Source organism: Pan troglodytes, chromosome 20 (genome assembly GCF_028858775.2).
Source record: "Pan troglodytes isolate AG18354 chromosome 20, NHGRI_mPanTro3-v2.0_pri, whole genome shotgun sequence".
NCBI lineage: Eukaryota > Metazoa > Chordata > Mammalia > Primates > Hominidae > Pan > Pan troglodytes.
This window is the reverse complement of record NC_072418.2, coordinates 25134256-25157696: the sequence shown is the minus strand read 5'-3', so window position 1 is coordinate 25157696 and position 23441 is coordinate 25134256. Positions and strand designations below refer to the sequence as shown.

General features: G+C 37.6%; 1 protein-coding gene and 2 pseudogenes across 1 annotated transcript in view; all 3 read left to right on the top strand.

The window, feature by feature from the left end:
* The window catches only part of ZNF99 (zinc finger protein 99), a 46011-nt gene extending 24235 nt beyond the window's left edge, over window positions 1-21776 (top strand). Inside the window, exon 4 of the mRNA XM_009435168.4 lies at window positions 3585-21776. Within this exon, the coding sequence (XP_009433443.3) occupies window positions 3585-7993 (4409 nt within the window). The 3' untranslated portion in view covers window positions 7994-21776. The remainder of the gene's footprint in view (window positions 1-3584) is intronic.
* Window positions 9525-21776, top strand: LOC129137982 (zinc finger protein ENSP00000375192-like; annotated as a pseudogene).
* PANTROV1R-PS270 (vomeronasal 1 receptor panTroV1R-ps270 pseudogene) lies at window positions 19910-20398 on the top strand (annotated as a pseudogene).
* Window positions 21777-23441: the final 1665 nt, after the last annotated feature.

Sequence of the window (23441 nt, the reverse complement as noted above, 5' to 3'; positions counted from 1 at the left end):
ACTTTGCTGAATTATTTTATCACTTCTAGGAGCTTTCTTGAAAAGTCTAGGGTTTTCAAAGTAAACAATCATATCATCAGCAAACAGTGACAGCTTTACTTCCTCTTTACCAATTTTGATGCCCTTTATTTTTTTCTCTTATCTGCTTGCTCTGGATAAGACTTCCAGTACTATGTTGAAGAAGTGTGGTGAAAGTGGGCATCCTTGTCTTGTTCCAGTCCTCAGAGGGAATGCTTTCAACTTCTCCTCATTCAGTATTATGTTGGCTCTGGGTTTGTCGTAGATGGCTTTTATTACCTTGATGTATGTCCCTTGTATGCCAGTGTCGCTAAGAGTTTTAATCATAAAGCATTGCTGGATTTTGTTGAATGCTTTTTCTGCATCTATTGAGATGATCATGTGACTTTTGTTTTTATTTCTTTTTATGTGGTGTATCACATTTATTGACTTGCATTTGTTAAACCATCCCTGCATCACTGGTATGAAACCCACTTGATCATGGATTCTGTTTTTGATATGTTGTTGGATTCAGTTAGCTAGTATTTTGTTAAGGATTTTAGCATCTATTTTCATCAGGGACATCAGTCTGTGGTTTTCTTTTTTGATTAATGCCCTTTTCTGGTTTTGGTATTAGGGTGATGCTGGCTTCACAGAATGAATTAGGAAGGGCTCCCTCTTTCTCTATCTTATGGAATAGTGTCAATAGAATTGGTATCAATTCTTCTTTGAATGTCTGGTAGAATTCTGCTGCATACTGTCTGGTCCTAGACATTTTTTTCTTGGTAATTTTTAAATTACCATTTCAATCTCGCTGCTCATTATTGGTCTGTTCAGGGTATCTAATTCTTCCTGATTTAAGCTGGGTGGGTTGCATTTTTGCAGAAATTTATTCATTTCTTTTAGGTTTTCTAGTTAGTGCACTTAAAGGTGTTCATAGTAGCCTTGAATGATCTTTTGTATTTCTGTGTTGTCAGTTGTAATATCTCCCGTTTCATTTCTTATTGAGGTTATTTGGATTTTCTTTTTTTCTTGGTTAATCTTGCTATGGTCTATCAGTTGTATTTATCTTTTTAAAGAGCCAGGTTTTTGTTTTATTTATCTTTTGGTATTCGTTTGTTTGTTTCAATTTCATTTCATTCTGCTCTGACTGTGATTTTTTTTTTTCTTCTTCTGGGTTTGGGTTTGGTTTGTCCTTGTTTCTCTAGTTTCTTGAGGTGTGAACAAGAGTGTCATTTTGTGTTCTTTCAGACTTTTTGATGTAGGTGTTTAGGACTATGAACTTTCCTTTTAGCATCTCCTTTGCTGTATCCTAGAGGTTTTGATAGGTTGTATCACTTTTGTTGTTGAGTTTGAAGAATTTTTAAATTTCCATTTTGATTTCATGTTTGACCCAATGATTATTCAGGAGCAGGTTTTTTAATTTACATGTATTTGCATGGTTTTGAAGGTTCCTTTTGTAGTTGAATTCCACTTTTATTCCACTGTGGTCTGAGAGAGTGTTTGATATAATTTCATTTTCTTAAATTTATTGAGGCTCATTTTGTGGCCTATCATACGGTCTATTTGGAGAAAGTTTCGTGCGCTGTTGAGTAGAATGTATATTCTGCAGTTATTGGATGGAATGTTCTGTATATATCTGTTAAGTGCATTTGCTCCAAGGTATAGTTAAATCCATTTTTTATTTGTTGACTTTCTGTCTTGATGACCTATCTAGTGCTGTCAGTGGAGTATTGAAGTCCTCACTATTATTGTGTTGGTGTCTATCTCATTTATTAAGTCTACTAGTAATCGTTTTATAAATTTGGGAGCTTCAGTGTTAGGTGCATATATGTTTAGGATTGTGATATGTTCCTGTTGTACAAGACCTTTTACCATTGTATAATGTCCCTCTTTGTTTTTTTTAACTGCTGTTGCTTTAAAGTTTATTTTGTCTTATATAAGATTAGCTCTTATGAACCTCTTGTTTAGCATGATATTGTGGGGTTCTCTGGCTTAGGTGAATAGCAAGCCATTTTCATGAATTACCTCACGCCATTAGGGGAAGAGGTATCCTCATTTTTAAAATTTTTTACAGTGGTCTGTGTTCCTATGTCTCTTATTCAGTATTATTTAATTTATTTGAAAATTTAAAAATTAATTTATTAATCTTCATTGTTTTATGGTTGTTTTCCAAAAATTTTATACTTTTTTTGATTGGGCCATGTTGCCCTAATATTCCATATACATTATAATAATTAAAATTTGTACATCAAAAAAGCTACCTGTTACAGTCTTCATAATGTAGCCTTGTCCTGGAAATCTGAAACCAATTGTCTTGGCTAGAGATTCTGGGAGTATGTCAAACATGTTCTTAGAATGCATCTTGTTTGAAATTTTTTTTTTTTTTTTTTTAGATAAAGAATGTTACTCATGTTTCTTCTCAATAGTAATCTATTTTTTGTGGGTGGTACTACATTCTCTGCTGCTGTAATATTTAACTTTGGTTTCAGCAGATTCAAGCTGCCATTTTATTTTATTCATTTATATTTTTTTGAGACGGAGTCTCTGTCGCCCAGGCTGGAGTGCAGTGGCATGATCTCGGCTCACTGCAAGCTCTGCCTCCCGGGTTCACGCCATTTTCCTGCTTCAGCCTCCTGAGTAGCTGGGACTACAGATGCCCGCCACCACACCCGGCGAATAGTTTTTATTTTTAGTAGAGACGCGGTTTCACCGTGTTAGCCAGAATGGTCTCAATCTCCTGACCTCGTGATCTGCCCACCTAGGCCTCTCAAGGTGCTGGGATTACAGGCCTGAGCCACCGTGCCCGGCCTCCAGCTGTCATTTTAAAGTATGCCACCATTTCTTTCAGTACTTTGTGTCATGAGAAACATAAACCAGTCTGGAAAGGCCCCTAGAAGCCAGAAATAAATATGTATGTGCCACTGTTTTATATGTCTTTAGAAATGAAACCAGGAGATGGCAATTTACTTTTTTTGTTTTGAGACAGAGTCTCACTGTGTCACGCTGGCTGGAGTACAATAGCATAATCTCATCTCACTGCAATCTCTACATCCCAAGTTCAAGTGATTGCCTCAGCTTCCCAAGTAGCTGAGACTATAGACGTGTGCCATCATGCCTGGCTAATTTTTGAATTTTTAGTAGAGATGGAGTTTTTCCATTTTGGCCAGGCTGGTCTTGAACTCTTGATCTCAGGTAATCCACTTGCCTCGGCCTCCAAAAGTGCTGGGATTACAGGTGTGAGCTGCCATTCCCAGCCAGCAATTTACTTCTAAAGACACTATGTCATTTTGGGGAGCAGGAAGAGCTGAGTTGGGAAACTGTAACAGACTTCTCTTTCCTTTTATGTGGCTGTTTGCATTGTACTTACTTGGGGCACTCTACACACTTATTTATAAATTTTCAACAAATATATTTTGGTCAGTATGTTTTTATTACATTTATATGTCTATGAAGAAATTAGGGCCTGTCTTATTTTGCTGTGCCATCTTGCTTAAGCAGTTTGTATAATTTTGTAGGTTAGATTTGTAAAGTATATTCATCTGAGTCTAGCAAGTGACATAATTTATTATTTTCATTTCTTCCAGTTATTAGTTCTCATTTTACACAAGACTTTTGGCCAGATCAGAGCATAAAATATTCTTTCCAAGAAATAATATTGAGAACATATGCAAGATGTGGACATAAGAATTTACGATTAAGAAAAGATTGTGAAAGTGTCAATGAGGGTAAGATGCACGAAGAAGGTTATAATAAACTTAACCAATGTTGGACAACTACCCAGGGAAAAATATTTCAGTGTAACAAATATGTGAAAGTCTTTCATAAATATTCAAATTCAAATAGACATAAGATTAGACACACTAAAAAGAAAACTTTCAAATGTATGAAATGTAGCAAATCATTTTTCATGCTTTCACACTTAATTCAACATAAGAGAATTCATACTAGAGAGAATATCTATAAATGTGAAGAACGTGGCAAAGCCTTTAAATGGTTCTCAACCCTTATTAAACATAAGATAATTCATACTGAAGACAAACCCTACAAATATAAGAAATGTGGCAAAGCTTTTAACATCTCTTCAATGTTCACTAAACGTAAGATAATTCATACTGGAAAGAAACCCTGCAAATGTGAAGAATGTGGCAAAGTTTTTAACAATTCCTCAACCCTTATGAAACATAAGATAATTCATACCGGGAAGAAACTGTATAAATGTGAAGAATGTGGCAAAGCTTTTAAGCAATCCTCACACCTTACTAGACATAAAGCAATTCATACGGGAGAGAAACCCTACAAATGCGAAGAATGTGGCAAAGCTTTTAAGCATTTCTCAGCCCTTAGAAAACATCAGATAATTCATACTGGAAAGAAACCCTACAAATATGAAGAATGCGGCAAAGCTTTTAGCAATTTGTCAGCCCTTAGAAAACATGAGATAATTCATACTGGAGAGAAACCCTACAAATGTGAAGAATGTGGTAAAGCTTTTAAGTGGTCCTCAAAACTTACTATACATAAGGTAATTCATACTGCAGAGAAACCCTGCAAATGTGAAGAATGTGGCAAAGCTTTTAAGTGTTTCTCAGCCCTTAGAAAACATAAGATAATTCATACTGGAAAGCAACCCTACAAATGTGAAGAATGCAGCAAAGCTTTTAGCAATTTTTCAGCCCTTAGAAAACATGAGATAATTCATACTGGAGAGAAACCCTACAAATGTGAAGAATGTGGTAAAGCTTTTAAGTGGTCCTCGAAACTTACTGTACATAAGGTAATTCATATGGAAGAGAAACCCTGCAAATGTGAAGAATGTGGCAAAGCTTTTAAGCATTTCTCAGCCCTTAGAAAACATAAGATAATTCATACTGGAAAGAAACCCTACAAATGTGAAGAATGTGGCAAAGCTTTTAACAATTCCTCAACCCTTATGAAACATAAGATAATTCATACTGGGAAGAAACCATACAAATGTGAAGAATGTGGCAAAGCTTTTAAGCAATCTTCACATCTTACTAGACATAAAGCAATTCATACTGGGGAGAAACCCTACAAATGTGAAGAATGTGGCAAAGCTTTTAACCATTTCTCAGCCCTTAGAAAACATCAGGTAATTCATACTGGAAAGAAACCCTACAAATGTGAACAATGTGGCAAAGCTTTTAGCCAGTCCTCAACCCTTAGAAAACATGAGATAATTCATACTGGAGAGAAACCCTACAAATGTGAAGAATGCGGTAAAGCTTTTAAGTGGTCCTCACACCTTACTAGACATAAAGTAATTCATACTAAAGAGAAACCCTACAAATGTGAAGAATGTGGCAAAGCTTTTAACCATTTCTCAGCCCTTAGGAAACATAAGATAATTCATACTGGAAAGAAACCCTACAAATGTGAAGAATGTGACAAAGCTTTTAGCCAGTCCTCAACCCTTAGAAAACATGAGATAATTCATACTGGAGAGAAACCCTACAAATGTGAAGAATGTGGTAAAGCTTTTAAGTGGTCCTCAAAACTTACTGTACATAAGGTAATTGATACTGCAGAGAAACCCTGCAAATGTGAAGAATGTGGCAAAGCTTTTAAGCATTTCTCAGCCCTTAGAAAACATAAGATAATTCATACTGGAAAGAAACCCTATAAATGTGAAGAATGTGGCAAAGCTTTTAGCCAGTCCTCAACCCTTAGAAAACATGAGATAATTCATACTGGAGAGAAACCCTACAAATGTGAAGAATGTGGTAAAGCTTTTCAGTGGTCCTCAAAACTTACTTTACATAAGGTAATTCATACTGCAGAGAAACCCTGCAAATGTGAAGAATGTGGCAAAGCTTTTAAGCATTTCTCAGCCCTTAGAAAACATAAGATAATTCATACTGGAAAGAAACCCTATAAATGTGAAGAATGTGGCAAAGCTTTTAACAATTCCTCAACTCTTAGAAAACATGAGATAATTCATACTGGAGAGAAACCCTACAAATGTGAAGAATGTGGTAAAGCTTTTCAGTGGTCCTCAAAACTTACTTTACATAAGGTAATTCATACTGGAGAGAAACCCTGCAAATGTGAAGAATGTGGCAAAGCTTTTAAACATTTCTCAGCCCTTAGAAAACATAAGATAATTCATACTGGAAAGAAACCCTACAAATGTGAAGAATGTGGCAAAGCTTTTAACAATTCCTCAACCCTTATGAAACATAAGATAATTCATACTGGGAAGAAACCATACAAATGTGAAGAATGTGGCAAAGCTTTTAAGCAATCTTCACATCTTACTAGACATAAAGCAATTCATACTGGGGAGAAACCCTACAAATGTGAAGAATGTGGCAAAGCTTTTAACCATTTCTCAGCCCTTAGGAAACATAAGATAATTCATACTGGAAAGAAACCCTACAAATGTGAAGAATGTGACAAAGCTTTTAGCCAGTCCTCAACCCTTAGAAAACATGAGATAATTCATACTGGAGAGAAACCCTACAAATGTGAAGAATGTGGTAAAGCTTTTAAGTGGCCCTCAAAACTTACTGTACATAAGGTAATTCATACTGCAGAGAAACCCTGCAAATGTGAAGAATGTGGCAAAGCTTTTAAGCATTTCTCAGCCCTTAGAAAACATAAGATAATTCATACTGGAAAGAAACCCTATAAATGTGAAGAATGTGGCAAAGCTTTTAACAATTCCTCAACTCTTAGAAAACATGAGATAATTCATACTGGAGAGAAACCCTACAAATGTGAAGAATGTGGTAAAGCTTTTCAGTGGTCCTCAAAACTTACTTTACATAAGGTAATTCATACTGGAGAGAAACCCTGCAAATGTGAAGAATGTGGCAAAGCTTTTAAACATTTCTCAGCCCTTAGAAAACATAAGATAATTCATACTGGAAAGAAACCCTACAAATGTGAAGAATGTGGCAAAGCTTTTAACAATTCCTCAACCCTTATGAAACATAAGATAATTCATACTGGGAAGAAACCATACAAATGTGAAGAATGTGGCAAAGCTTTTAAGCAATCTTCACACCTTACTAGACATAAAGCAGTTCATACTGGGGAGAAGCCCTACAAATGTGGAGAATGTGGAAAAGCTTTTAACAATTCCTCAACCCTTAAGAAACATAAGCTAATTCATACTAGGGAGAAATCGTACAAATGTGAAGAATGTGGCAAAGCTTTTAGCAATTTCTCAGCCCTTAGGAAACATAAGATAATTCATACTGGGGAGAAACCATACAAATGTGAAGAATGTGGTAAAGCTTTTAAGTGGTCCTCAAAACTTATGGAACATAAGGTAATTCATACTGGAGAGAAACCCTGCAAATGTGAAGAATGTGGCAAAGCTTTTAAGCATTTCTCAGCCCTTAGAAAACATGAGATAATTCATACTGGAAAGAAACCCTACAAATGTGAAGAATGTGGCAAAGCTTTTAACAATTCCTCAACCCTTATGAAACATAAGATAATTCATACTGGGGAGAAACCGTACAAATGTGAAGAATGTGGCAAAGCTTTTAACCATTTCTCAACCCTTATGAAACATAAGATAATTCATACTGGGGAGAAACCGTACAAATGTGAAGAATGTGGCAGAGCTTTTAAGCAATCCTCACACCTTACTAAACATAAAGCAATTCATACTGGAGAGAAACCCTACAAATGTGAAGAATGTGGCAAAGCTTTTAGCCATTTCTCACGCCTTACTAAACATAGGATAATTCATACTGGAAAGAAACCCTACAAATGTGAAGAGTGTGATAAAGCATTTAGTCAGTCCTCAAACCTTACTAAACATAAGATAATTCATTCTGGAGAGAAACCCTACAAATGTGAAGAATGTGGCAAAGCCTTTAACCAGTCCTCACACCTTACTCGACATAAAACAATTCATACTGGAGGGAAACCCTACAAATGTGAAGAATGTGGCAAAGCTTTTAACCATCTTTCAGCGCTTACTAAACATAAGATAATTCATACTGGGGAGAAACCCTAAAAATGTGAAGAATGTGTCAAAGCTTTCAACCATTTTACAAACCTTAATACACATAAGATAATTTATACTAGAGACAGACCCTCGATATGTGAAGAATGTGGCAAAGCTTTTAACCAGTCCTCAAGCCTTAATAGGCAGAAAACAATTCATGCTGGAGAGAAACCCTACAAATGTAAAGAATGTGGCAAAGCCTTTAACTAGTCCTCACACCTTAAATACACATAAAATAATTGATACTGGAGGAAAACCCTACAAATATAATAAAGGTGACAAAGCTTTTAACCATTGCTCAGCTGTTACTCAAAATGAGAGAGTTCCTAAAGAAGATAAACTCCACAAATGTGAATAATATGGCAAAGCTTTTAACTGGTCCTCAAGTCTTACTGAATGTAAGATAATTCATACCGAAGAGAAACCCTTCAAATGTGAGGAATGTGGCAAAGCTTTTAATCAGTCCTCAAATCTTACTGAACATAAGATAATTCATAGTAGAGACAAACACTACAAATATGAAGAATGGGCAAAGCTTTTAACCAGTCCTCAAACTTTACTCAACATAAAATAATTTATCCTGGAGAGGAACACTACAAATTTAAAGAATTTGGCAAAACTTTTAACTGCTTCTCAAAACTTACTGAACATAAGAATTCATACTGGAGAGATACTTTACAAATGTGAAGAATGTGGCAAAGCTTCTAACGGGTTCTCAGATCTTACTGAATATAAGATAAATTAGAGAGAAACACTCCTCATGTGAAGAGTGTGGCAAAACTTTTAACTGGTCCTCAAACCTTACTGAACATAAGATAATTCATACTGAAGAGAAACCCTACAAATATGTAAACTGTGGCAAAGCTTTTAACTGGTTCTCAGACCTTACTCAACATAAGATAGTTGATACTGAAGACAAACTCTAGAAATGTGAAGAATGTGGCAATGCTTTTAATCAGTTCTTAAACTTTATTAGACATAAGAAAATTCATACTGGAGAAAAACCCTACAAATGTGAAGAAAGTGGCAATGCTTTTAGCCAGTCCTCAACTCTTGCTAAACAACATAATTCAATGGGAGAGAAACCCTACAAATGTGAATAATGCCATAAGCATTCTTCAATTTTTTTTTTTTTTTTTTTTGAAACAGAGTTTCGCCCTTGTGCCCAGGCTCTGGAGTGCAGTGGCACAATCTCGGCTCACTGCAACCTCCGCCTCCTGGGTTTTCAAGCGATTCTCCTGCCTCAGCCTCCCGAGTAGCAGGGACTATAGGCATGTGCCACCACGCCCAGCTAATTTTGTATTTTTAGTAGAGACGGGGTTTCTCCATGTTGGTCAAGCTGGTCTCGAACTCCCGACCTCTGGTGATCTGCCCGCCTCGGCCTCCCAAAGTGCTGGGATTAAAGGCGTGAGCCACTGTGCCCAGCCTAATTCTTCAATTCTTAATAAACAATTTATACTGAAGAGAAACCCTACAAACGTGAAGAATGTTGCAAAGCTTTTAACGTCCTCAAACCTTACTGAATGTAAGATAATTCATAATGGAAACTAGCCCTACAAATATGAAGAACGTGGCAAAGACTGTAACCATTTCTCACATCTTACCACACATTAAGATAATTCATACTGAAGAGAAACCCGACAAATGTGAAGAATGTAACAAAGTCTTTAACTGGTCTTCAACTCATAATAAATATAAGATAATTCATACAGAAGATAAATTTTATAAATATGAAGAATGTGACAAAAGCTTTAAAAACATTTCAACCCTTATTACACATAAGATAATTTATGTTGTAGAGAAATTCTACAAATGTGAAGAATGTGGCAAAGTTTTTTTTTTTTTTTTTTGAAATGGAGTCTCAGTCTGTCGCCCAAATTGGAGTGCAATGGCGCAATCTCAGCTCATTGCAACCTCCGCCTCCTGGGTTCAAGCGATTCTCTGGCCTCAACCTCCCAAGCAGCTGGGATTACAGGCGCCTGCCACCACGCCCAGCTAATTTTTGTATTTTTAGTAGAGACGGGGTTTCACCATTTTGACTAGGCTGGTTTTGAACTCCTGACCTCAAGTGATCCACCCGCCTTGGCCTCCCAAAGTGCCCCAAAGTGCTGGGATTACAAGCATGAGCCATTGCCCCCAGTTGAATGTGGCAAAGTTTTTAATAAGTTATCAAATCATACTGGAGAGAAACTCTACAAACCTAAAAGACATGACAGTGCTCTTGAGAACACCTTAAACTTTTCTAAACATAAAAGAAATCATAGTGTCAAGAAGCCCTAGATGTGAGTCATGTCACAAAGCCTTTAAATGGTTGTCACACTTGAGTATAAGCTAATTTATCCTAGAGAAAACTATGAAGAATGTGGCAAAATATTTAACCAATACTCACACCTTATCGCATAGGAAAGCATTTATACTTGAAAAAAAATGTACACCTATGAAGAATGTGGAAAAGCCATTGATATCTGCTCACATCTTAACATCACAGAGTTTATACTTAATACAAATATTAAAAATGCAATTACTGTCAGAATATCTTTTAGAAAATATAAACCTTAGAATGGTGAAGAGTATTTCTTTTGATGACAAACATTACAAATATAAAGACGGTTGTAGTACTATATTTGTATCACAGATCTTATTGTGCATATTTTGTGCTAGAGAAAAACCCTAAAGTTGCTCAAACTTTGTTCGATATCAGGAAATGTATAATAGAGAAAAAAACCTGCAAATGTAATAAATTTGGAAAAAAAGTTTAGAAACTACAGCTTACAAAACAGAGTTAAGTTTTTTTTGTAGATGCAGTAAATATGAAAAATATTCAATCCAAAATTAACTCTGTAAATGTCAGAGAATTCACAGTAGAAATGATAAGGCACTGGCACTTCAGACTACACTAAATCAGAGTGTTGAGTATAAAAAATAATTTCAATCTAAAATTTAGATAAGTTATTTGCATATAACTTAAAAAAGAGGAGGTGATTTTTTGGAGAATTATAATTACATTTGAAGTATACTTTTTGTATACTTCAAATATCAAAAAAATTAACATCGCAATATTGAAAAAAATTACAGACTCTTTGAAAAGCAAATAAGGATGTAATTCAACTCTCAAATTACTTCATGCTCTTCATTCCTACTTTATTTACATGTGAAAGCATGCGATCAATTGTTGCTGCATCAGAGATATGAAAGATTCTTTTTTATTAGGTGGGCATTATTTATGACCTTTTTCATAAAAGAGAAAGGATATTAAAATATAAAATGCATAAAAATCTAAATGGAGAGGCTTTTTGTGGTTAACTTAAAATATTGAGTGATGTATGAGGTAGGTGTTCTGAGTAATATATTTTTGTGCATTATAGTGAGAAAAACATTTTAAAATTTTAGTTAAAATTAAAATTAAATTAGTGATGTATTAATTGTGCTTTTATATAATATAGTACATTCATAAATTTTTAGATTATATGTAAACTTAATTTTTTAAACATTTTTTGACATGTTAAGTCTGTTGTACATTCAATGAAGTCTTATTATGCCACTCACTTTAACCTATCCCACCTTACTCAAGGGTATAGGTAAGAGATGGCAACAGTTTACTATTTGGTAAGAGTGGAATAACATCTCTAGTAATCTCTTTTTTTCAGTGGCTTTAACCTGCAAATAAATTAAAGAATATTGTTCTCGTAGGTTACATTTTTATACTTTTAATCTTATTTAAACTTCTTTTTTTTTCGCCTTGACAAATTTAATCTTATTTTTCTTAACTTTTGTGCGTACATAGTGTGTAGATATATTTCTGCCATATATAGCATATTTTGATACCAGCATAAAATATGTAATAATCACGTCAGGGTAAATGAGGGATTCTTCACCTTCAACATTTATTCCTTGAATTACAAGCAATCCAAATCTACACTTTTAGTTACTTTGAAATATAAAACGAAATTGTTATTTATTATAGCATCATTTTTGTGGTCATAATAAAAATCATATAGGAATGTAAATAAAATCTATACATATCTGGGTCCTGAGTAAATATTTTTTTTAATTTGTCGTCTATTTTTCTTTGAACATGTGGCCACTATGCCTGCAAACACATACCTACAGACTTTTTTTTTTTTTTTGCAGTTGCAAGATTTAATAGAATGAAAACAGAGCTCTCATACAAAAGGAGGGGACCCAAAGAGGGTAGCCGGTGCCAGCTCAAATGCCTGGGTTTATATCCTGATCATTGTCCCTCCCCCTGTGCTCTCAGGGGATAGATGATTGGCTATTTCTTTACCTCCCATTTTTGCCTAATTAGCATTTTAGTGAGCTCTCTTTACTACCTGATTGGTTGGGTGTAAGCCAAGTTGCAAGCCCTGTGTTTAAAGGTGGATGCGGTCACCTTCCCAGCTAGGCTTAGGGATTCTTAGTCGGCCTAGGAAATCCAGCTAGTCCTATCTCTCAGTCCCCGTTCTCAACAGGAAAACCCAAGTCCTGTTGGAGAGGTTGGCTGATGACCGCTCTAACTGCTTTCTGCTGAATTGGGGCATAGTAGGGGTTGTGCAGTTGAGATTTCCTCAGGAGGGGTGCCTTTGATGTCATCAACATCAGAGCATGGGCTTGCAGGCCAGTCCAGGGGTCCACGGTAGATCTTAGTCATGGACTGCATCTGGGGCTCCATTTGAAGAACGATTTGTGGCTTTACAGCTTGGATTCTGGAAGAGACAAACTTAACAAGGAGGTTAAAGATACAGGAATTGAAATGTATGGCCTGCAGTGCAGGAGATTATTTCTTTGGCACGCTTCACAGGCCCTGACTATCTGCTTGATGGTTTTAAAAAGGCCTTGTCCATTAAATAATAATTTGGCCATCTGATAGGTGCTATTAATGCCTAAGGGAAAGGTTTGGTGAAGGGTTTTAAGTAATTTCCATTGGTTAGCTGCAGGCAAAAGTATTTTTCCTTCTTCAGTGGCTAGCCATCCTGAGGGGAGGAAACTATGTTGTCGTGAGGTTCCCCATTGTTTCTTCTGCTGAGTACTGGGGCTTGGTTTCCTGGAGGGGATTACCCCATACTAGGGGTCCTTCTATAAGCATTTCTAATGGAGGGTCCTGCCTTGCATCTCTTTTGGCTTCAATATCCGCTTGGCGGTTCCCTTCTATTTCCCTTTCCTTTCCTTTTTGATGACCCCAGCAGTGTAAGACTGCCACCTCTTTAGGTTTCTGTATAGCCAATAATAATCTAATGGCTTCCTGATGTTTGATAGGTGTTCCCTCAGAAGTTAGGAATTCCATTTCTCTCCATATTGCTGTGTGGGCTTGGAGGACTAGGTAAGCATACTTAGATTCTGTATATATATTTACCCTTTTTCCTTTTCTTAATTCTAGTGCCCGAGTGAGGGCTATTAGTTCTGCCAACTGAGCGCTAGTTCCTGCAGTGAGGGGATTACTTTCAAGTATTCCATTATCACTGACCACTGCATACCCCGCTTTTCAAAGTCCTTTTTCTACAAAGGAACTTTCATCAGTATACAAGTTGAGGTAGGGATCAGTCAAGGGAATCTCTAGAAGGTCCCTTTGAGTGACATAGGTTTGAGCAATCACCTGTTGACAGTTACGTTCTATCTTTTCTTCATTGTCTGGAAGAAATGTGGCTGGGTTAAGAGTTGCACAAGTGTGCAGTCGCAGCATTAGTCCTTCAATTAATAGAGCCTGATTTTTAAGCAAATGGTTGTCTGACAGCCACAAGTTTCCTTTAGCAGTGAGTATACCGTTTACATCATGAGATGTCCACACAGTAAGATCTCTTCCCTGTATTATTTTAACTGCTTCAGATACTAAGACTGCTACTGCCGTCACTACCTGTAAACAATGAGGCCAACCCTTTGCCACTACATCAATTTTCTTACTCAAGTATGCCACAGGTTGCAAGCTGGTCCCTTGAACCCTGTGTAAGGACTCCTAGAGCTATTCCTGTTTTTTCTGTGACATATAAAGAGAAGCCTTGCCCTGTTGGCAAACTTAACATTGGGGCTTGGGTTAGGGCCTTCTTTAGGGCCTGGAAAGCCTCTTTTGCTTCAGGTGTCCATCTTACTAAATGGGTATTGGCTTTCTGAGTTTACTTAGTGTATATACTGGCCTGACTGTTTCACCGTACCTGGGAAACCATATTTGGCAGAAGCCTGTTATGCCAAGGAACCCTCTTAGTTGCTTTTAGGGTTTTGGGATGAGGATAAGCCAGTATAGGCTGGATACTTTCCTCACTGAGGGCCCTAGTGCCTTTAAATAATTTTAGCCCTAAGTATTTAACCTGCTGTAAGCAGAGCTGAGCCTTTGGTTTGGAATCCTTGTAGCCACAAGTGGTGAGGAAGTTTAAAAGAGCTTTGGTGGCTTGATGGCACAAGGTTTCCGAATGGGCGTCTAGAAGTAAATTATTCACATACCGAAGGGCAGGAGTGTCCAGGTATGAGAACTGGCTCAAGTCTTGGGCTAATGCCTGGCCAAATAGATGGGGGCTACCCCTGAACCCTTGGGGTAGAACAGTCCAGGTGAATTGAGATGTTGGGTTCGAAGGATCTTCAAAGAAAAACAAGAATTGAGAGTCAGGATGTACAGGGATGCAGAAATAGGCATCCTTAAGGTCCAGGACTGTAAAACACTCTGCTTCCTCTGGTATTTGGGAAAGCAGAGTAGAGTATAAGGGTTAGATACAGCTGGGTATAGAGGGACAACGGCCTCACTGATAATCCTGAGATCTTGCACTAACCTGCACTGTCTGTTAGGTTCCTGTACTCCTAAAATTGGAGGATTGCAGGGGCTATTGCAGGGTTTTACTAGGCCTTGGGCTTTTAGGTCCTTAATCTTTTGGAGTCCTTGTTGGGCCTTGGGTCTAAAGGGGTACTGCCTTTGGTAGGGAAAGGAGGTGGACTCCTTTATTGAACAGGACAGGCATTCTTTGCTTGCCTATATTGTCCTTCTGTTGTCCAGACTTCAGGATTAATTCCTTAAGCAGGGGACAACAAACAGGTGTTCCTTCTCCTATGTTCAGGTGTATAATGGCCCCTGCTTTTGCTAGAATGTCTCTCCCTAAAAAGCGAGTGGGGCTTTCAGGCATAATTAGAAAAGCATGTGAAAAGAGTAAAGTTCCCCAGTCACAACTTAGTGGCTGGAAGAAGTATCTAGTGACTGGCTGTCCTAGGAACCCTCAGATAGTGACAGATCTGGAGGACAGTTGTCCGGGACAGGAGAGTAAGACTGACACGCCAGTGTCCAGGAGGTGGTTAACCACCTGGCCTTCAATGGTTAAGCATACCCGGGGCTCTGTGAGGGTGATGGCATGGGCTGGCGCTTGCCCCAGGCACCCTCAGTCCTGCTGCTGGATCATCTGGTTAGTGGCTTCTGACTCAGAGGACCTTCATCCCCTGGGGCAGTGGGCCTTCCAGTGATTCCCTTGACATAAGGGGCATGGATGAGGGGGCGGCTTATTTCTATTTGGACAATCTTTTTTAAAGTGTCCTTGTAGACCACACTGGAAGGAAGCCCTATTAGGCATTTGATTTGCCCAGGCTTTCCGTGTTCCAGAGCCTCCAAAGTCTGTTTGCCTGAGGGCCATGACTAAAGCCTTTTTTTTTTTTTAAATCTCATTTGTCTCATTCTGCCTGTTCCTCCTGATCTCTATTATAAAAAACCGAGGTTGCCAAGTTCAATAGGGTTTCTAAGTTTTGCTCCAGGCCTAAGGCAGACTTTTGAAGTTTTTTTCTAATGTCTGCAACTGACTGAGTGATAAACTTAACCTTTAAGATTAGTTGGCCTTTAATAGAGTCAGGTGACAGAGCGGTATGCTTCCTTAATGCGTCCCTTAGTCTCTCCAGAAAGGCAGTAGGATTTTCTTCCTTTTCCTGTGTTATAGTGGACATCATTGAATAATTAATAGGCTTCTTCCTAGTTTTCCTTAGTCTTTCTAGCATGCAAGTTAGCAAATGTCTGCAGCATCAATCTACACGTTCTGGTTCTGCGTCCCAATGAGGGTCTACACTGGGAATTACCTGCTGGCCTGTGGGGAATCGTTCTCTTTCCTCTGTTGTCATACTATCATTGACCTGACTGACATACCAGAGATCACCAAACTCTCAGGCTGCAGTTATGGTGGCACTTCTCTCATTTGGGGTTAGTGTCTGATCTAACAGTAACATTTTATCTCTCCATGTCAGATCAAAGGATTGTCCTAACCCTTGTAAAACATCAGTATAGCCATCAGGGTTATCTGATAATTTACCTAGGGCTATTTCAGTTTGCCTCAAGTCTGACAGGGAAAAAGGTACATATACTCTGACTGGGCTGAATTCTCCAGAATACATCTTAGGGGCATTTTTGCCTTGGAGGGAATGTTTCCCATCTGAAAAAAAAACCATAAGGATTCTAGTACCCTTAGTCATTTTCTGATGAGCATTAGTCCTACAGCATCCTCTATGGTCCTAATGCTTATTCCTTTCCAGAGTGTGTAACCCCATGGACTTCTGCTTATTGGATTAGTTATGTTTACTGATGTAGCAGTTCTGCACCTGTTTTCCCACCTTTCTTGACCACAAAGAAAGGGGTCTGGGCTGCTGGATTCTAGTGGTCCTTTACCAGCATGCCCAGCATTGACTTTGTGCTCATAGGTGAGTTCTAGAGCTAGGCTGGGTTCCTGAATATTTCATAACAACCCAGCTGCCCCATCAAGATGCATTCCTACAAACAACAGTTCATATGCAAATTCACTTCAGAGAGGGTGTGGGTAACCTTTTGAGTCAGGACCGAGATAGAGTTTTTTGATTCTGTAAGTACTTTAAGGCTTGGCTGAGTGCAAACAGCTCACACGTTTGAGCAGACTAGTTATTAGGCAATTTTCCTAACTCTGCTTCTACAAGAGTTTACCTCAATTACTGAATACCCATTGTGTTTTGTTTTTTTTTCCTCAATCACCTGGGAGGAACCATCTATGGTCCTGTCATGAGGGAGTTCCTCCTAGGTCTGGTTGGACCTTTGTATGGTAATTAAAATTTAAATCCCCTGTTAGGAAATCTGCTGGGTTAAGGGAATTTTCAGTGGTCAATGTTAAATCACCTTTTTCTAACAGAATAGTCCCATACTTTAAGATTTGAGTTAGTAAGCTACCTTTTTGCTTTTTTTTTTTTTGACTTAGGATAGCTCTGAACTGGCGAGGTGTGCTCACAATGAGGTTTCCTCTAAAGTTTTTCTACTTATAGCAAAGCAGTGCCGCTACTGACTGAATGCATTTGTCCCATCCATGGGTTACTGGGTTAAGAATTTTTGATAGGAAGGCTATGGGTTGTCAGTGGCCTCAGTGCTTTCGGGCTACGCCCTTGTTTACACTGACAGCCAAGTGGTATTGGAGTGTTATAAGGTCACAGAGAAGACTTTCAATGAACAATTATAGGTTTTAAATTTACCCTGGCTTCTAAAGGAATAGGGCACACTGTTTTTTCTTTACTACTTCTATCTTTCTCTTTGTCTCTCTCTCTCTGTCTCCCTCTTTGTCTCTCTCTCTTTCTCTCCCCTCTGTCTCTCTCTTTTTCTCTTTTCTCCTAGCTCTTTACAAACTTGGGGCCCTGGCAAGGGTGGTGGGGAACGGGTCCTGTGTAACTGCCCATGCTGAGAGCTGTATGTCTAAATTGGGAGGGACACCAGGGACAAGACTTTGTGGGTTCATAGCCTAGGGGCCTAAGGACACAGTGTAGAGCTTCCTTACATCCCTTTGGAGATACAACTTGCTAGAGTAAATGAAAATCTGAACCATTAGTACCTAGGAGGCAGGGATCAGAGGAGTAGATTCAGAGATAAGGAGAATTTTGGGGCTACACTTTCAAGAAAGTCATAGTCAGGACCCAGGAGATATGGGTCAGAAGGAAAGGTAGGGGTGCACGCATGGGAGACTGTTGAGTAGAGACTTCTGGCTGCACCATGATCTCAATTGGCTAACGCTGGGAGTTCAGGACGACAGCTTTCTGCCTCTAGTCAGCCTTCGGCTTCCTCAGGAAAATTGAAAGTGGAAGCTGGTTCCAGGCAGACCAACGCTCCCAATCCAGAAGGGTTGGGGGTTGTTGGAAAGCCCTTTCTCAGACAGCCTCACACCTGAGTCTTAAGTCCGGCGGCCATGCTAATCGTTTTTAACTGGCTGACAGGTGCCCAGTATTTTCCTCCAATTCTAAGGAAGGGCAGGACAGAATACCAAGGTGAAAGTGGTCCAATATTACTCACTGCTTTAGAGGTCCCTTGGTGGTTGCCAAAATGTTACCCAGGGGTCTTTGCTCCTGGAGCTCCCAAGGTGGTGGTGGGCTGCTTCCAAGATGGCAGCAAGCCTCGTGTTCTCTGACCTGGGGTTCTTGGCCTCACAGATTCCAAGGAATGGAATCTTGAGCCATGCAGTGAGTGTTATAGCTCTATATATCATATATACGATATCATATATATCATATATATATCTCATATATATCATATTTATCATATATATTGTTTTGTAGTTTATGAAGTATACATTATGTGAGCTGGTCATGGATTATAAGAATAATTTTTATGAAATTTAGTAGTGTACACGAAATGATTTTTAGATGTAATTCCACAATTAGTGTATTAAGTTATATTTTGTTAGAAGATTTCATTTATTTCTTTTACTTGGAGAACCCTATATAAGCTCACTTTTACTTAGTTATTGTTCTTCTCTATTTTTAAAATTGTCATAAGTTAATTTATTTACTGAGCAAGTTTGTTCAGGTAAGTACTAGGAAGGCTTCCATAAGTCAAGAGGATGTTTTTGTATATAAATGCAGCAAACAAACATGGCAGTGCTTGCTGTGTAGCAGATGCTTCATAATAAGCCATAAGTATTCCTCCTGGAGTTAGTTTGTAACTTTAAGTCAGAATGGAAAATATCAATGGAGAAGAAATTACATTGATTCCTCATGTTGAGAGGACATTTTCCCCAGGATGCAAAGTTTACTCTTGCTGAATTTAAAGAGAAATTCTGCTTCTTTATTTTTTAATTATGTTCAGTTTTGTTTGTCATATATTCATTTCAAGTATGTACGCATCACGGTTCTTCTACTTCTTTTTCTGTGTTACAGCTACAGTTGTCTCAGTTGTCTTCCTACCATGTTATTTTACATGGTATTTTGTAGGTTCTGATGAGAAAGTTGGTTGGTTTTGTTTTGTTTTGTTTTGTTTTGTTTTTTCTGAGATGGAGTCTCATTCTGTCACCCAGGCTGGAGTGCAGTGGTGTGATCTTGGCTCACTCCAACCTTTGCCTCCCGGGTTCAACTGATTCTTCTGCCTCAGCCTCCCAAGTAGCTGGGACTACAGGCATGCGCCTCCATGCCCAGCTAATTTTTGTATTTTTAGTAGAGACGGGGTTTCACCATATTGGCCATACTGGTCTCGAACTCCTGACCGCATGATCCCCACCTCCTAAGCCTCCCAAAGTGCTGGGATTACAGGCATGAGCCATCACCCCTGGCCAAAAGTTGCTATTTTTAATGTGCTAAAAAATGGATTTTAAGTGGAGAATTTGCTTGCCAATATAACTTTCAGATTAGTTAATTAAAATAAGAGACATACACTGTCCACACGTGAAATAATTAAATCAGTTAACATTGTTTTTCTTTGTTTGTAATAGAAGAATCTTATCGGATTCTTACACAAAGTGTGGCAGGCATAAAATTTGTTACAAAATATATCTTATAAGTTATATTTAAAAGAGAGTTAGTAGTTAAGTAAGGATTCTAAATTTAATTTTCTATGATACAGCACAAGTTACATTTTTATACAGACTCCTATTTTTAAGTGTAAATGTTAAATGTTGAAAAATAATAAAATGTACTCTGTTGATTAGACATTTGAAGTGTTTATTTTTCATACTGATATTACAATTTGGAGAAAATTTTTACTGTTGTATAATTTTTGAAGTGGGTGAAGTTCAGTCTACAGTTTTTATTTTTAGTCACCTCACTGTAGGCAACTCTTTGGTCATTTTCTCTGGAAAAATCTTGGAGATGAGGTTATGATGGCTTTCAGATTAAAACATTTCCTATTATTTTGCATGCAAACTTGTTTACTGTGTTCAAACAGTGACCAGTCTTGAGAACATAAACAACACCTGCCCTTTTAATGTCTTTCATACCATTGCAATTAGCACCAGAAACTCCTGCTGTCCCAAGCTTAAAATAAAAACCCTAATGTACATTGGCTCCTCCTATGCACGGTACTGCATTCAGAACATGCTGTTAAATGTCAGAGCTCCTATGGTTATGACTGAAAAATTAAATGACAAAAACAGCACAAAAATATATTTTGGATACTATTTAGCCAAGTTAATGACAAAGACAGAGACTATTTGAAAAAATCGGTATCCTTCTATAATGTTTCAAATATATATTTTTCAACTTGATAGATAAAACATGTATTCTATAAAACATGTTTTGAAGTATATATATACATTGTCAAATGCTTAATTTTAGGTAATTAATGCTTTACCTCACACAGTTAACATTTGTGTGGTGAGAGCACATGACATTATCCTAGCATTTTTCAAAAATACATTACTATTAACTGTAGATACCATGCTGTACAATCAGTCTTTTGAATGTGTTACTTGTATGCTATTATAATTATGTATTCTTTGACAAACATCTTTCTAAAGCCCTCTTTCTTCTAAATACCTTGGTGTCTGATGGTTACAATTTTACTCTCTACTTAAGTTAATTTAAGTTTTATATCATTCGTGTGTAGGTGAAATCATAAAATTTTAATGTTTCTGTTCCTGGCTTATTTAAACTAATATAATGTCCTCCAGGTTAATCCATGTGATTGAACATAATAGAGTTTTCTTTCTAAAAGAGAAATAGTATTCCATTGTGTATATATACTACATTGTCAATATTTACTCATTAGATGTTGAACTGTTGATTCTATATTTTGGCTATTGTGAAGAGTGTTGCAAACAACATAGAAGTGCAAATGTTTCTCATTCTGATTTCATTTGTTTTTAAATATATATATCCAATAGTGAAATTGCTGTATTATATGGTAGTTTGATTTTAAATTTATTAAGAAATCTCTATTTCAGTTTTCATAATGGTTTTCCTCATTTACACTCAAACCAGCAGTGTGCAAGCATTCCCTTTTCTTCACATCTTTACCAATGCTTTTTTTTCTTTTTAATAAGAGTCATTCTAATATGAGTGACTTTATATCTCATAGATTTTTTGGCTTGCCTTTCTCTGATAATAAGTGACATTGAGCATTTTTAAATATCTGTTGGCCATATGTATGTCTTTTTTTGAAAAATATTTAAGCCTTTTGCTCATTTTTAGTAGTTATTTGTTTTTTACTTTCTTACATAATCTTGATATTCACCCCTTGTCACATGTATGATTTGCAAAAATGTTCTCCCATTTATTAGTTGTCTTGTTGATTATATCAGATTCTGTGCAGCAACTTTTTAATTTGAACTAATCTGACTCATCTATTTTTCCTTTAGTTCCCTGGGATTGTGAGGTTAAATAAAAAAAAAATCACTGCCCAAACCAATGTTATAGAGCTTTCAGTCTATATATTTTTTAGTAGTTTCAGAGCTTCAGGCTTTACATTTAGGTATTTAATATATTTTGAGTTGATTTATATATATGGAGTAAGATGAGGGACTCATTGCTCTGTGTGTGGCTATAGTCTTCTCAACATCATTTATTGAAGATACTGTCATTTTCCTAAGAAATTGTCATCTATATAAAAAATCGGTTAGCCTTAAATACATGGATATATTTCTGGTCTCTCTTTTATTCTCCATTGGCCAATGTGACTGTTTTTGTTCAAGTACCATACTGTTTTCATTACTATAGCTTTGCTGTATATTTCAAAGTCAAGTAGGATGATACTTTTAGCCTTTCTTTTTTGCTTGAATCCTTCCGCTATTCAGAGTTTTTTGTCATACCATATAAATTTTAGATTTTTTTTTTTTAGATGGAGTTTCACTCTTGTCACCCAGGCTGAAGTGCAGTTGTGCAATCACGGCTCATTGCAACCCCTGCCCTCAGGTGCAAGTGGTTCTCCTGCCTCACCCTCCTGAGTAGCTGGGATTACAGGCATGCACCACTGTGCTTTGCTAATTTTTGCATTTTTAGTAGAGACGGGGTTTTACCATGTTGGCGAGGCTGGTCTTGAACTCCTGACCTCGAGTGATCCACCTCAGCCTCTCAAAGTGCTGGGATTACAGGTGTGAGCACATGCCCGGCCTGGAGCACACTTTTATTAGTTTTTCTCTGTTTAGTCCTTTTGTTTGTTTCTATTTTAAGAAGAATTTTAACTTCTACCTGAAATTACTAATTTGAACCCAAAGTATCTGAGACAGGTCTCAATTTAGAAAGTTCATTTTGCCAAGGTTAAGAACACACCGGTGACACAGTGTCAGGAGGCTGTGACAATGCATGCCCAAGGTTGTTGGGGCATGTGTTAGTTTTATACATTTTAGGGAGACAGGAGACATCCATCACTATATGTAAGATGTACATTGTCCAGAAAGGTGGGACAACATGAAGTGGGGCGGGAGCTTCCAGGCCATAGGTAGATAAAGGACAGCTGGTTGCAGTTTTTCTGAGCTTCTGATTAGCCTTTTATTGGGTTTTTTCCAGGTCTGTCTTTCCTAAGCCTCCAAGTTTCTCTTGGAGTCAAGAGAAACTTGACTCCACATTTGTAGAATTTTAATCTATTTTGGCCAATTTTATGTCTACTTTATAACATACAACAACAGGTAATTTAACCAAAACCCTTAGGGTTTTCTAGCACAATTATGAGCCACGCATGTATTCTTAACAAGATAAAAACAACAGAAACCATGATGATTACAATAACAACCCTTCTGTGCATGAATAGGCCTTTAGCTGGTGACATCACACAGCCCACTGTGGAGTTTCTGAATCCTACACCCGAAGGCAGTCAAAAGTTGGAAAATTGACTTGCAAACATAGATCTGGTCCACAGGTAGGTTGGTGACTCCCACACTATGATTCAGCACACCCATGAAATGGCGACTTTACTAAGAATACAAAGTTTACAGGAGGAATAGAGGCTTTCATGCAGTCCACTCTTGAGATTGTGACTCACGTACTTAGACTCAACATTCAGGAGATGTTGACTCTTATACCTAAAACTGGGACAAGTACGGAATTGTTAATCTCACCCCTGGATCTTCCTGTAGATGTTATTGTGACATACACCTCTCCTAGCACCTGAGTGATTTGACTCTTTGGGGGGGCCTAGCTGACAGATGGGATTGTGGCATATCACTGGACCCAGCACCTAGGTGATGTGACATTATTCTCCTGCCTTGGCACTACCTACTTGGGGCTTTGTGACATGTCTGTGCTCATAACTAAGGTGATGTGATTCTCTTCTCTTGCCTGATATCTGCTCACATGGGAG